Source organism: Phocoena phocoena, chromosome 1 (assembly GCF_963924675.1).
Source record: "Phocoena phocoena chromosome 1, mPhoPho1.1, whole genome shotgun sequence".
In the NCBI taxonomy this organism is placed as follows: Eukaryota; Metazoa; Chordata; class Mammalia; order Artiodactyla; family Phocoenidae; genus Phocoena; species Phocoena phocoena.
Window position 1 is genome coordinate 181642812 of NC_089219.1, and position 13019 is coordinate 181655830.

General features: G+C 37.8%; 1 protein-coding gene across 1 annotated transcript in view; it reads left to right on the forward strand.

Annotated features, from left to right (window-relative positions):
* F13B (coagulation factor XIII B chain) overlaps positions 1-13019 on the forward strand; it is a 38887-nt gene that overhangs the window by 10783 nt on the left and 15085 nt on the right. The window contains exons 3-8 of the mRNA XM_065880181.1: positions 4728-4913; positions 6047-6223; positions 6593-6769; positions 9427-9606; positions 9698-9883; positions 10977-11159. Of these exons, the coding sequence (XP_065736253.1) occupies positions 4728-4913; positions 6047-6223; positions 6593-6769; positions 9427-9606; positions 9698-9883; positions 10977-11159 (1089 nt within the window). The remainder of the gene's footprint in view (positions 1-4727; positions 4914-6046; positions 6224-6592; positions 6770-9426; positions 9607-9697; positions 9884-10976; positions 11160-13019) is intronic.

The following is a 13019-nucleotide window of genomic DNA, read 5'->3' on the forward strand; positions in this document are numbered from 1 at the left end:
AAAAAAACCCCAAAGTTAGCAGAAGGAAAGAAATCATAAAGATCAAATCAGAAATAAATGAAAAAGAAATGAAGGAAACAATAGCAAAGATCAATAAATTTAAAAGCTGGTTCTTTAAGAAGATAAATGAAATTGATAAACCATTAGGCAGACTCATCAAAAGAAAAAGGGAGAACACTCAAATCAATAGAATTAGAAATGAAAAAGGAGAAGTAACAACTGACACTGCAGAAATACAAAGGATCTTGAGAGAGTACTACAAGCAACTATATGCCAATAAAATGGACAACCTGGAATAAATAGACAAATTCTTAGAAATGCACAACCTTCCGAGACAACCAGGAAGAAATAGAAAATATAAACAGACCAATCACAAGCAATGAATTTGAAACTATGATTAAAAATCTTCCAACAAAAAAAAAGCCCAGGACCAGATGGCTTCACAGGAGAATTCTATCAAACATTTAGAGAAGAGCTAATACCTACCCTTCTCAAACTCTTCCAAAATATAGCAGAGGGTGGAAAACTCCCAAGCTCATTCCACGTGGCCACCATCACCCTGATACCAAAACCAGACAAAGATGTCACAAAGAAAACTGCAGGCCAATATCACTGATGAACATAGATGCAAAAATCCTCAATAAAATACCAACAAACAGAATCCAGCAGCACATTAAAAGGGTCATACACCATAATCAAGGGGGGTTTATCCCAGGAATGCAAGGATTCTTCAATATACGCAAGCCAATCAATGTGATACACCATATTAACAAATTGAATGAGAAAAACCATATGATCATCTCCATAGATGCAGAGAAAGCTTTTGACAAAATTCAACACCCATTTATGATAAAAAAAAAACCCTGCAGAAAGTAGGCATAGAGGGAACTTACCTCAACATAATAAAGGCCATATATGACAAACCCACAGCCAACATCGTCCTTAATGGTGAAAAACTGAAACCATTTCCACTAAGATCAGGAATAAGACAAGGTTGCCCACCCTCACCACTATTATTCAACATACTTTTGTAGGTTTTAGCCACAGCAATCAGAGAAGAAAATGAAATAAAAGGAATCCAAATCAGAAAAGAAGTAAAGCTGTCACTGTTTGCAGATGACATGATACTATACACAGAGAATCCTAAAGATGCTACCAGAAAACTACTAGAGCTAATCAATCAATTTGGTAAAGTAGCAGGATAGAAAATGAATGCACAGAACTCTCTTGCATCCCTATACACTAAAGATGAAAAACCTGAAAGTGAAATTAAGAAAACACTCCCATTACCATTGCAACAAAAAGAAAGAAATATCTAGGAATAAACCTACCTAAGGAGACAAAAGACCTGTATGCAGAAAATTATACGACACTGATGAAAGAAATTGATGATACAAATAGATGGAGAGATATACCATGTTCTTGAATTGGAAGAATCAACATTGTGAAAATGACTATACTACCCAAAGTAATCTACAGATTCAATGCAATCCCTATCAAACTACCACTGGCATTTTTCACAGAACTAGAACAAAATAATTCCACAATTTGTATGGAAACACAAAAGACCCCGAATAGCCAAAGCAGTCTTGAGAAAGAAAAACAGAGCTGGAGCAGTCAGGCTCCCTGACTTCAGACTATACTACAAAGATACTGCAATCAAGACAGGATGGTACTGGCACAAAAACATAAATATAGATCAATGGAACAGGATGGAAAGCCCAGAGATAAACCCACGCACATGGTCACCTTATCTTTGATAAAGGAGGCAAGAATATACAGTGGAGAAAAGGCAGCCTCTTCAGTAAGTGGTGCTGGGAAAACTGGACAGGTACACGTAAAAGAATGAAATTACTACAGTCCCTAACACCATACACAAAAATAAACTCAAAATGGATTAAAGACCTAAATGTAAGGCCAGACACTATTAAACTCTTAGAGGAAAATATAGGCAGAACACTCTATGACATAAATCACAGGAAGATTCTTTTTGACCCACCTCCTAGAGAAATGGAAATAAAAACAAAAACAAATGGGACCTAATGAAACTTCAAAGCTTTTGCACAGCAAAGGAAACCATAAAAAAGACAAAAAGATAACCCTCCAAATGGGAGAAAAGATTTGCAAATGAAGCAACTGACAAAGGATTAATCTCCAAAATTTACAAGCAGCTCATGCAGCTCAATATCAAAAGAACAAACAGCCCAATCCAAAAATGGGCAGAAGAACTAAACAGACATTTCTCCAAAGAAGATATACAGATTGCCAACAAACACATGAAAGAATGCTCAGCATCGTTAATCATTAGAGAAATGCAAATCAAAACTATAATGAGATATCATCTCACACCAGTCAGAATGGCCATCATCAATAAATCTTCAAACAATAAATGCTGGAGAGGGTGTGGATAAAAGGGAACCCTCTTGCACTGTTGGTGGGAATGTAAATTGATACAGCCACTATGGAGAACAGTATGGAGGTTCCTTAAAAAACTAAAAATAGAACTACCATACGACCCAGCAATCCCACTACTGGGCATATACCCTGAAAAAACCACAATTCAAAAAGAGTCATGTACCACAATATTCATTGCAGCTCTATTTACAATAGCCAGGACATGGAAGCAACCTAAGTGTCCATCAACAGACGAATGGATAAAGAAGATGTGGCACATATATAAAATGGAATATTACTCAGCCATAAAAGGAAATGAAACTGAGTTATTTGTAGTGAGGTGGATGGACCTAGAGTCTGTCATACAGAGTGAAGTAAGTCTGAAAGAGAAAAACAAATAATATATGCTAACGCATATATGGAATCTAAAAAAAAAAGAAAAAAGGTCATGAAGAACATAGGGGCAAGACGGGAATAAAGACGCAGACCTACTGGAGAATGGACTTGAGGATACAGGGAGGGGGAAGCGTAAGCTGGGACAAAGTGAGAGAGTGGCATGGACACATATACACTACCAAATGTAAAAGAGATAGCTAGTGGGAAGTAGCCGCATAGCACAGGGAGATCAACTCTTGCTTTGTGACCACCTAGAGGGGTGGGATAGGGAGGGTGGGAGGTAGGGAGATACAAGAGGGAAGAGATATGGGGATATATGTATATGTATAACTGATTCACTTTGTTATAAAGCAGAAAGTAATACACCATTGTAAAGCAATTATACTCCAATAAAGATGTTAAAAAAAAAAAAAAGAATGAGGGGATTTTACAGAGAGTTCTGCAGGAGACCGAAAAATGCTTGACATTGGCCTTAGGAAGCATATATAGGGTGGTTACTCTAGTATTTTATCATTTGAAAGACTCTCCTTTGTATGACAACTTTTTCTCACATAATATCCATTGAAAAATGTGTTTTTTTGAGTTCAAATTTGTGAAAAGGAAATCTGATCGGCTCATCTCAATATTTCATGTGAGGCTACACTAGAGTCAAACTATCAGCTGGCTTCCATGGAGTCAGGTTACCTCTCTTGATTGACACATTCCCCAAGCTCTGTTTTGCAGAGTAAGGCACTTTGGTTGAGTCAGTTTCATTCAGAAGAAGTGGGTATGTTGCTTATGGTGGTCGATATGTCCAGTGAATATATCTACTTGGGATAATTATCCACTTCATGACTTGAGGACGGAGCATCAGTTTAAGCATTGCACTTTTAGTATTAACATGGACCACAGATTAACTGTAATAAATACATCTCACTCATTACTAGAGCATAAAAGTAAATTAAACATCTTAGATGAGGTGATGTGAGAGCAGTGAAGTAGGACCCAGAAAAGGATGTTGCAGGGTTAGCATTGCAGTGTCAGGATTGAGACACCCTCTGTGGCCAGACTGCCGCCTGTGAATACTGCTCCAACACTGAAAAGTGGCTTAAACATTCCGAGCTGGACTTTCTCACCTATAAAATGCGAATCATACAGCTTCGATGAAATCATCTTTATAAAGGGCTCGCCACACAGCAAGTACAACATATATTTAAACTAATATTAACCTTGGACAAGTCTCTTCACCTTTCTGAATTGGTTTGTTATGAGGGTCCGTTAATGAGGCTTAAAAAATGATTAAACTCCATACAATGCTAAGGTAAATGTACTGTCCAACACATCACAGTCCCAAGTATTTAGTAAAAATTAGCTCTGTGAACTCCAAGGTTTTGAGTAGCACGTCTGTGACTCAGTCACTGTTTACATGGACTGACTATGGAGTCTTACTGTGCAGGTAGGTGATCAGAGGCTTAAAAAATAAATGAACACACTTTTCACATTAAATTGTCTGCATGATTCTTTAAGGATCCATAGAGTAGGTATATGTGCTTTAGTTACATCATGTTAAAAATTATCAAATGCAGTGGCCTCAAAAGTATTAGGAAGTAAACCCAAAAGAAATTCTTTCTATTTTCCATTAATGACAATTAGTTAGAGGAAGATCTCTGGATATGTTTTCTAACGTAGATGAGGTAGGGGTGGGATGACTGTGAGAACCGAAGTTAGTACATCCAAGAAATTTATTGTCAAGTTGAATCAACTTTTAAAGAAATTTGATGCAGAGCAAGCAGGATAGTTCCAAAATTAAATTAAATCAAGGAATTGTGGAGTGAACATTTTTCTTTCTCCTTAAAATTCCAAGAATAATATTAAACGTTTGCATTGTTAGTTTTACAACTTAGTAAAGAACAAGCTTAATTTCATCAATTTAGAACAGAAATATTTTTTCCCCACAGAAAAATGCCCTAAGCCTGACCTGAGGAACGGTTACGTCTTTGACACAAAATTATTTTACAAAATTCAAGAGAACATGCGTTATCGTTGTGCATCAGGGTACAAAACAACAACAGGGCAGGATGAAGGAGTGGTTCAATGCCTCCCTGTTGGATGGTCTTCTCAGCCAACCTGTAGGAAGGAACATGGTATGTTTTTAAGAATTATCTCCTAAATCTGAAGGTAAGAGCTTGTGAGTTCAATGCTTTCTTATATGGGTAGGCATTCTTGTTTAAATATAATTGTTATTTTATTATGTCTCTCGATGCAGGAAGTTATTATATTGTTTCCCTCTAATGCTGGGTGTTTCCTTAATCCAAGGATTCCCAACCTCTACCACACACCTACTCCAGCAGTTCCTATTTTTTACTAGTAAACAGAATTGGAGTGGAATAAAAGGAAAGACCCTTAATGAAACTTTCTGTCACAACATACATAAATTAGTATTTCCTTCATTAGAGAAGAGTTTGAAATAATGCACATTATTTTATACCTCAAACCAATATCAGATAAACTTAAAAATAACCCAATCAGGGACTTCCCTGGTGGTGCAGTGGTTGTGAATCCACCTGCCAATGCAGGGGACATGGGTTCGAGCCCTGGTCCGGGAAGATTCCACATGCTGCGGAGCAACTAAGCCTGTGTGCCACAGCTACTGAGCCTGCGCTCTAGAGCCTGCGAGCCACAACTACTGAGCCCGCACCACAACTACTGAAGCCCACGCTCCTAGAGCCTATGCTCTGCAGCAAGACAAGTCACCACAATGAGAAGCCTGTGCACAGCAACAAAGAGTAGCCCCAACTCACCACAACTAGAGAAAGCCCACATGCAGCAGCAAAGACCCAACGCAGCCAAAAATAAATAAATAAAAAATAAATTTATTTTAAGAATAACCCACTTATTTGAATATATATATGTATATGTATATATACATATATATATAGTTAGTGTGGTGTTATCTATTTAAATTATACAAATCCACAGATGGGACATCATCAAAAAATCGCTACTGCACAAGTTTTCTGTTGAATTGTGACCTTTGGCCAAATACACTAGAGTAGAATTTTAAAGACTGAAGACAGGTAGAGTTAGGACTCAGGGTGCATGAAGAAAGGGAATCCAGAGACAAAGGCGAACTGATTATTTTTCAATTTTGCCAAGAGCTGATTCTGTCATATATTGTTAAAATTCATAGAAAATACTTTTTGAGATTTCCTTTTAATATTCTAGGTTTAGGGATGGAGTTCATAAAACAAATGACTTTAATTTCTTTTTTTTTTAGAAACATGTTTGGCCCCTGAATTACATCACGGAAATTATTCCACAACACAGAAGATGTTCAAAGTGAAGGACAAAATACGATATGAGTGTGCCTCTGGGTACCACACAGCTTCCGGGAAGAGGACAGAGGAGGTGGAGTGTCACCCGTACGGATGGGCCCTCACCCCACGATGTGCCAGTAGGTTCTCACTTTGAAGACGACTACTTTCACTTTGAAAACTCCCTCTCAGAAATGGGTACAAGTTGTTATGTGAATTATGTTCCTTTTTTCATGTTTTTTTGCCTCTGGTTTTAATGATGTTGACAGTAGGCTTTCATCATTTCAAGCTCTCAAAGAGGGAAAAATCCTTTTAGCTCAGATACTTAAATTAAAATAAGTTTAATGATATTCAATAAATATATAAATTGGCAAGCTTTTACTAGGAATAACAAAATTTGGCAAAGTTGCTGATTTCTAATTCAGATATGGCAGGTAAGTAGTGGGTGAATTTTGTTCTAGCAGGAAAAATAACACTTCTTTGTTTTTTATTTGTTCTTTCATTTTTAGAATTAATATGTTCTTCTTTAAGATCAATAGAAAATGGTTATTTTCATCCTGTGAAGCAAACCTATGAAGAAGGAGACGTAGTTCAGTTTTTCTGTCATAAAAATTATTATCTAAGTGGATCTGATTTAATTCAGTGCTATAACTTTGGTTGGTACCCAGAACCTCCTGTCTGTGAAGGTAATTTTTAAAATTTCATACTCACACAAATAAAATATCATGTCTGAATCAGCTTTAATTTCTTTAATTTCTATGGAAAAAAGTCTCTGATGATATCTAATTCTTCTCCAGAGTGCTATTTTTTTTAATAAATATTGTCTTTTAAATCAGTGCTATTTTCAACAGTCTTTAATACATTTAATCTGAAGAAATCTTAATTTTTACATTAGTTTGTAGAGTGGATATATCTTTTAAATATATTTTTTAAAATCTATTATAAATTGTAAATCTCTTATTATAATGAATACTTGTTGTTGGGAATTAACTAGATCCAGTTGTCCCAAGGTGGCAGCTTTGTGGAGGTACTTTCTTATTACTTAGCCACATATTCCCTGATGTGAAAATAGTCTTCAGAACAGTGGGGTAAAGAGCAGGAAAAGCAGCAGAATGTTACCCAGATTGAAAATGAAAACTCAGGTCATCCAGTAAGAGCCACTGTCAAATGGGACGTCTGTGGTTCCATTTATATCACTGGCTGTGTTCAAGCAGGTGGTATGATTACCTGTTAAGAGACATCAATTCAATAGTCATATAATCACACCTTCAATGTTATATGAAGGAGGTCCTGGTCTAGCAGAGGAAACAGATACAAATCATAGGTACAATGTGACAACTGGTGTAATAAAGTCAGGTATAAGGTGTTTGAACAAATACTGAAGGTTCTGATTGATATGGTGTGGGACAGTGTTTACAGAGGTGATGGATAATGTCTGAACTGGGCCTTAAAAGATAAATAGGACTTGGAGGATTCGGAAGGATGGGGAGAGGTAAAGGGCTTGATAGCCTCTATTGTCTCTGTAATGTAGGAAATAGTGTCATTATTAACAGGCAGGAGAAAGACAGGAAAGGAAAACTTGGAAGAGAGTAGTGAAGATTTGAAACAGTTGCTGGGAGGAAAGAAAGAGGGGTCACCAGGGTTATGCAGTGGGGTTTCCCAGAACTGCCATCATTCTCTAAATGCTGCCATCATTCTCTAAATGCTCATTCTCTAAACAATGACTTTAATTTTTTTTGTTAGAAGTATTCTTTTTAAAACTTTCCAGTGGTGCCCAACAGCCTTGCTCTAACAGCAGAGAGGAAGATTGTTAGCAAATTACCTGTAGCATATTATTTCAAAATGAAATGGCAGACCCCTACCTACTTATCACCTGTTCGCCCCACTCCCACCAAATTAAGTCAGGGGCCAACATTCCTGCTATCGTTTTCTAGCAAACAGTCCTTAGATGTAGGATGGGCAGTGTAGTCGTCTGAGTAATGCCTCCCTCCCTCCCAAAAGAAAATATTCATATTCAAGTCCCTGGAACCAGTGAATGTTACCTTATAGGGCAAAAGGGACTTTGCAGATGTGATGAAATTAAGGATCTGGAGAGAGGAATAATGTCTGGGATTACCCATGTGGGCTCCAAATGTAATCATAAGCATCATAATTATATAAGAGGGAGGCAGAGGGAGATTTGACTACAGAAGATCAAGTATGAGATGTGACGATGGAAGCAAAGGTTGGAGTGAAAAAGGAAGGGGTCATAAGCCAAGGAGTGCACGCAGCCCCCAGAAGCTTGCAGAGGCAAAGAAGCTGCTTGTCTCCTAAAGGCTCCAGAAGGAACACAGCTCTCCTGATACCTTGATTTCAGCCCAGTGAAACCGATTCTGGACTTTGGCTTCCAGAAATGTAAGGGAATAAAGGTGTGCTATTTTTTAAGCCTCTCCATTGTGGTAATTGGTCACGGCAGCCGTGGGAAATTAATATAGTCAGTATTTTAGAATAGTTAAGAGCAGGAGATTTAAATTCAGATAGACACGGGTTTAGGAACAGATCCACCACTTACTAATAATTTACTTACTTCATAAGTTTGGGTTTCTTTGTAATACGGGAGATGTAATAGTCCCCACTTAACAAAGTGATTTTAAGATTAAAGGAGACAATGAACGTAACGTGCTGGCGCTTTTAGTTTCCTATTGGCACGGACTTAACAGCTTGAAACCACACACCTGTGTCTCGCAGTTTCTGCGGGTCAGGATTCTGGGTGGAGCTGACCTGGCTCTGTGTCCGTGTCTAACAAAGCTGCGGTCAAGGCGTCAGGTGGGACTGCAGTGTCATCTGGGGCAGGGCTCGGGAAGAACCTGCTTTCAAGTTCACTGCGGTTTGTGGCAGCATTTGGAGCTGGGCAGGCTGCTGAGCAGAGGGCGTCAGTCTCCTCCTGGATGCCCCTGCAGGCAGCCCCGTGCCCCCTGCCCTCTGACCCACCCCGTGTGGAAACTCGCGATGAAGCAGCTTGCTTCTCTTCCAGATCAGCTGCGAAAGAGCTCGGCAAGAACGGCCTTACCGTACTGTGCTGCGAGAGTATGTGTGCATGATCACACGCATCCATCCTCGTGGCTGTGTTTAAACAGGTCACATGCATCCCACCATCATTGCTTAGAAGCAAGTCCCAGTTCCTGTTCTTGGGGAGGGGCGTGACTCAAGGAAGCCAGCCTCAGGATGTGGGGATCCAGGGGGTGGCCCCAGTCTGTCTGCCCTACTTCTTAGGGTCCTTGGCACAGTGAATGTGCTTATGAAATCTTAACTATTATTTTTTGGTAATTACATGACTAAATATACTGATGTTTCTCCATAAAAGGAAGAAGAAATCGATGTCCTCCTCCCCCTGTGCCTCTGACCTCCAGAATTCAAAGGTACTCAACCACTTATCGTCACGGAGAAACAGTGCGTATAGAGTGTGGACTTAACTTTGAGAGGCAGGGATCAGAGGAGATACGCTGTGAAAGTGGAAAATGGACAGAACCTCCCAAATGCACTGGTTAGCAGCACCTCAAATGAGCTTTCCCTAAAATGAACCTGCGTGCATGTGGAGCTAAGTGGTCTCTTCTGTCGCAATTTTCCCTTTTCAGAAGAAAAGCAGAGGATGGGCTGTGAGGACCCGCCCTTGGTTGAGAATGCTGCAGCAAACCTATCCTCCCAGGTCTATTATAACGGGGATAAAGTGACATACGTGTGTGAAAGAGGGTATCACCTCCGGGGACCAGAAGAAATAACTTGTAAACGTGGAAAATGGACCCTTCCCCCTGAGTGTGTTGGTATGTGTGCTGCGTTTCCCATCCAGAGCTAAGCCTAGTGTGTAACATTTTCCTTTGTTTAATTCACACACTTACAGCAACGGTCCATTGCTTAGAAGAGTTTGAAACACACAGATAGAGCACTTACTCTGCTATTTTTCCTGAGCATATGGAGCTCTCTGTAGAATTTAACTGGATATAAAGAATTGGGAAACAAACAAGTTTTTAACATCTTGATGATAGTACTTTTGCATCTGGCCATTCTGAGCCCTCCACCCTCTGAGCCATATACCTGCTCTTTCATCTCACTGAAGGGCACAACCAGGGTACCACTCCTCGGTGCTACCCATCCCGCCATCCTTCTCATTTCTTTTTTTTTTTTGCGGTATGCGGGCCTCTCACTGTTGTGGCCTCTCCCGTTGTGGAGCGCAGGCTCAGCGGCCATGGCTCACGGGCCCAGCCGCTCTGCGGCATGTGGGATCTTCCTGGACTGGGGCACGAACCCGCATCCCCTGCGTCGGCAGGGGGACTCTCAACCACTAAGCCACCAGGGAAGCCCTCTCCTCATTTCTTGATCAGGTCCTGGAGAGACCTCCACAGACATGTTCACCGAGGATATCTGTTGTGTAAGAGAAAAGCTATTAAAGATGCTAGAGAAATTAGCCGAATAGGAGAAAGACTCTGAAGACAGAGAGAAAAATGGAAATTTTCATCCTTGGGTTGATTGAGATCTGAGATGAAGCGAGATGAGAAGGAAAAAATAAAAATGGATAATAACAAAGGTCAGTTTTTAAATGGACCATAATCGTTAGGTTAAAGAACACTGTTTACCTTTCTGTACATTTTAAGAACATCTATAGCATGAGTCCTTCAGAAGCAAGAAAAGTGAAAAATCCGCTGCATACTTGTCCTTCAGCAAAACATTTGCTCTTTAGTTTGGCTCAGTAAATTTTAACAATACTTAGCTGAATAAAGTTTCTCTGATTCTGGTACACTGAGAGATCAATTGTCCTAAATTACATAGTGAAATATTAAAGTACTATTGTATGTGCAACTGTATTATATCATTATGTTGTTATGTTTGTATTAATTTAAAAATAACTTCTTTTCTTAGGAAATACTGAGAATTGTAATTCTCCACCTGATGTAATAAATGGAGCTGTTATTGGTGGATTATTAGCAAGCTACCCAACAGGATCCTCAGTGGAATATAGATGCAATGAATATTACTTATTGAGAGGAGCAAAAATATCTCATTGTGAACAAGGAAAATGGTCATCCCCACCTGTTTGCTTAGGTAAGATAGAGAACACATTGAATTAAAAAAATTTTTCCCAGCCTTATTGAGATACAATTGACATATAACCTTGCGTATGTTTAAGGTGTATAATGTGATGATTTGATACACAAATACATTGTGAAATTATTACCACAATAAGGTTAGTTTATTTATCCTTCACCTCATGTAATTTTGGGAGTTGTTATGATGAGAGCATTCAAGATCCACTCTTACCAACTTTTAAGTGCACAACATTGGGGTGGTTTTTTTTTTAAATTTTTAAATTTTATCTTATTTATTTTTTTTATATATTGTTTTGTACATTCGGTCCCTGGAACTTATTCTGCTTATAGCAGGACACATTGAATTTGTTTTACCCTTATGTTTGTATTCTTACGTGATTTTCATATAATGTTTTATAGCATGGAAAAGAGAATTTTGTATATATCTTTCATTCTTCAAGTGGTTTACCTTATCGTTTCTGTCAGCAGAAAAACATCCCTAGTATCTTAGGGTTTAGGCTATACTCATTCTTACCCCACTGCATTTTTTTTTTTAATGTGGTAACATAAGAACAACAAAACTTTACCGTTTTAACCATGTTTAAGTGTCTACTTCAGTGGCATTAAACATAATCACATTTGTGTGTCTGATTACATTTGTGTTGTTTTTCTCCTAACTGGAATTTCCCCTGGTTGTTTATATTCCTCGTTGTCTCTCTTATTGTCCTCAGAATGTCATTTGGACAGAAGAATAATCAATCCAATTCTTTCCTTGGTAGAGCATGTCGTTTATAGCTTTCTTTGCCACTGCTTCCTCACTTTTGTTTTATCTTGTTGAGCAGATAAAAACGTTTGTAGTTACTCTATATTTTGGATTAAGGCATGGATTAATTAATGTTAATGTTTTCAAGTAGAAAACTGAGGCAGCTATCTAAATAATTACCTAAATTGAAATTACTTTGGGAAAACAATATTCACCTCTCATTTCAAGCCTATAGATTTGCCTCATTTTTTAACTTTGCTAGTCAGAGTTACATTTAAAAGTAATGTACCTGGTCACTACAGTTGCAAAGAACTTCTTACATTGTGACTTCTACAAATAGAAAATTGCATGATAAACTCCCTATAAGTTAAAAAAGACATTTAGTTAAAAATATTAGCCCTTTAAACTACAAAAGCAAATCATTGTTATCTACCAGAAAATTAATAAACATACATAATAAACTAGAAGAAAACAGAAAATATCAGTAACCTTGCTGGAAACGTCAATGACTTAGATAATGGTCTTTTACACCTTTTTCTACACCAGCTTCCAACATACATATTCACAAAACTGTATGATATCATGAAGAGGCTATGAATCTTGTTTCTTTCACTTAAACTATATTATGAACATGGTTTGATATATTTCTACATTATATTTTAATGGCTATACAGTTTTCCTTAATGCAGATATGCCATAATTTAATTACTTTTTGATGGACATTTAGTGTGTTTTCAACATTTTTATATTCCACACAGTACATCTTGTACTGAATATTTGTACATGTAAATAATCTTTAGTTTTTAATAAAATTAATTCTATTTATTTCACATGTTTTGTTTTTGTTTTCAGATTATCTGAAGAGGAATTTCTGGATCAAAGAGATCTGGAATTTTAATTAAATTTCTGATAATTGCCAAACTGCCCTTCATAAAGTTTATTCTGATTTATGATCCTAGCCTCAGTGAATTAATGAAGTAGTTTCTTAATCTTTGTGAACTTGAATATCTTAATCTTTACATATTGTTAATTAAAATTAAAATTACTTTAATTGGATTTATTTGGGTATTAATCAGTTGACATTTTTCAATTTTCTAATGGCCATAGGTGGTT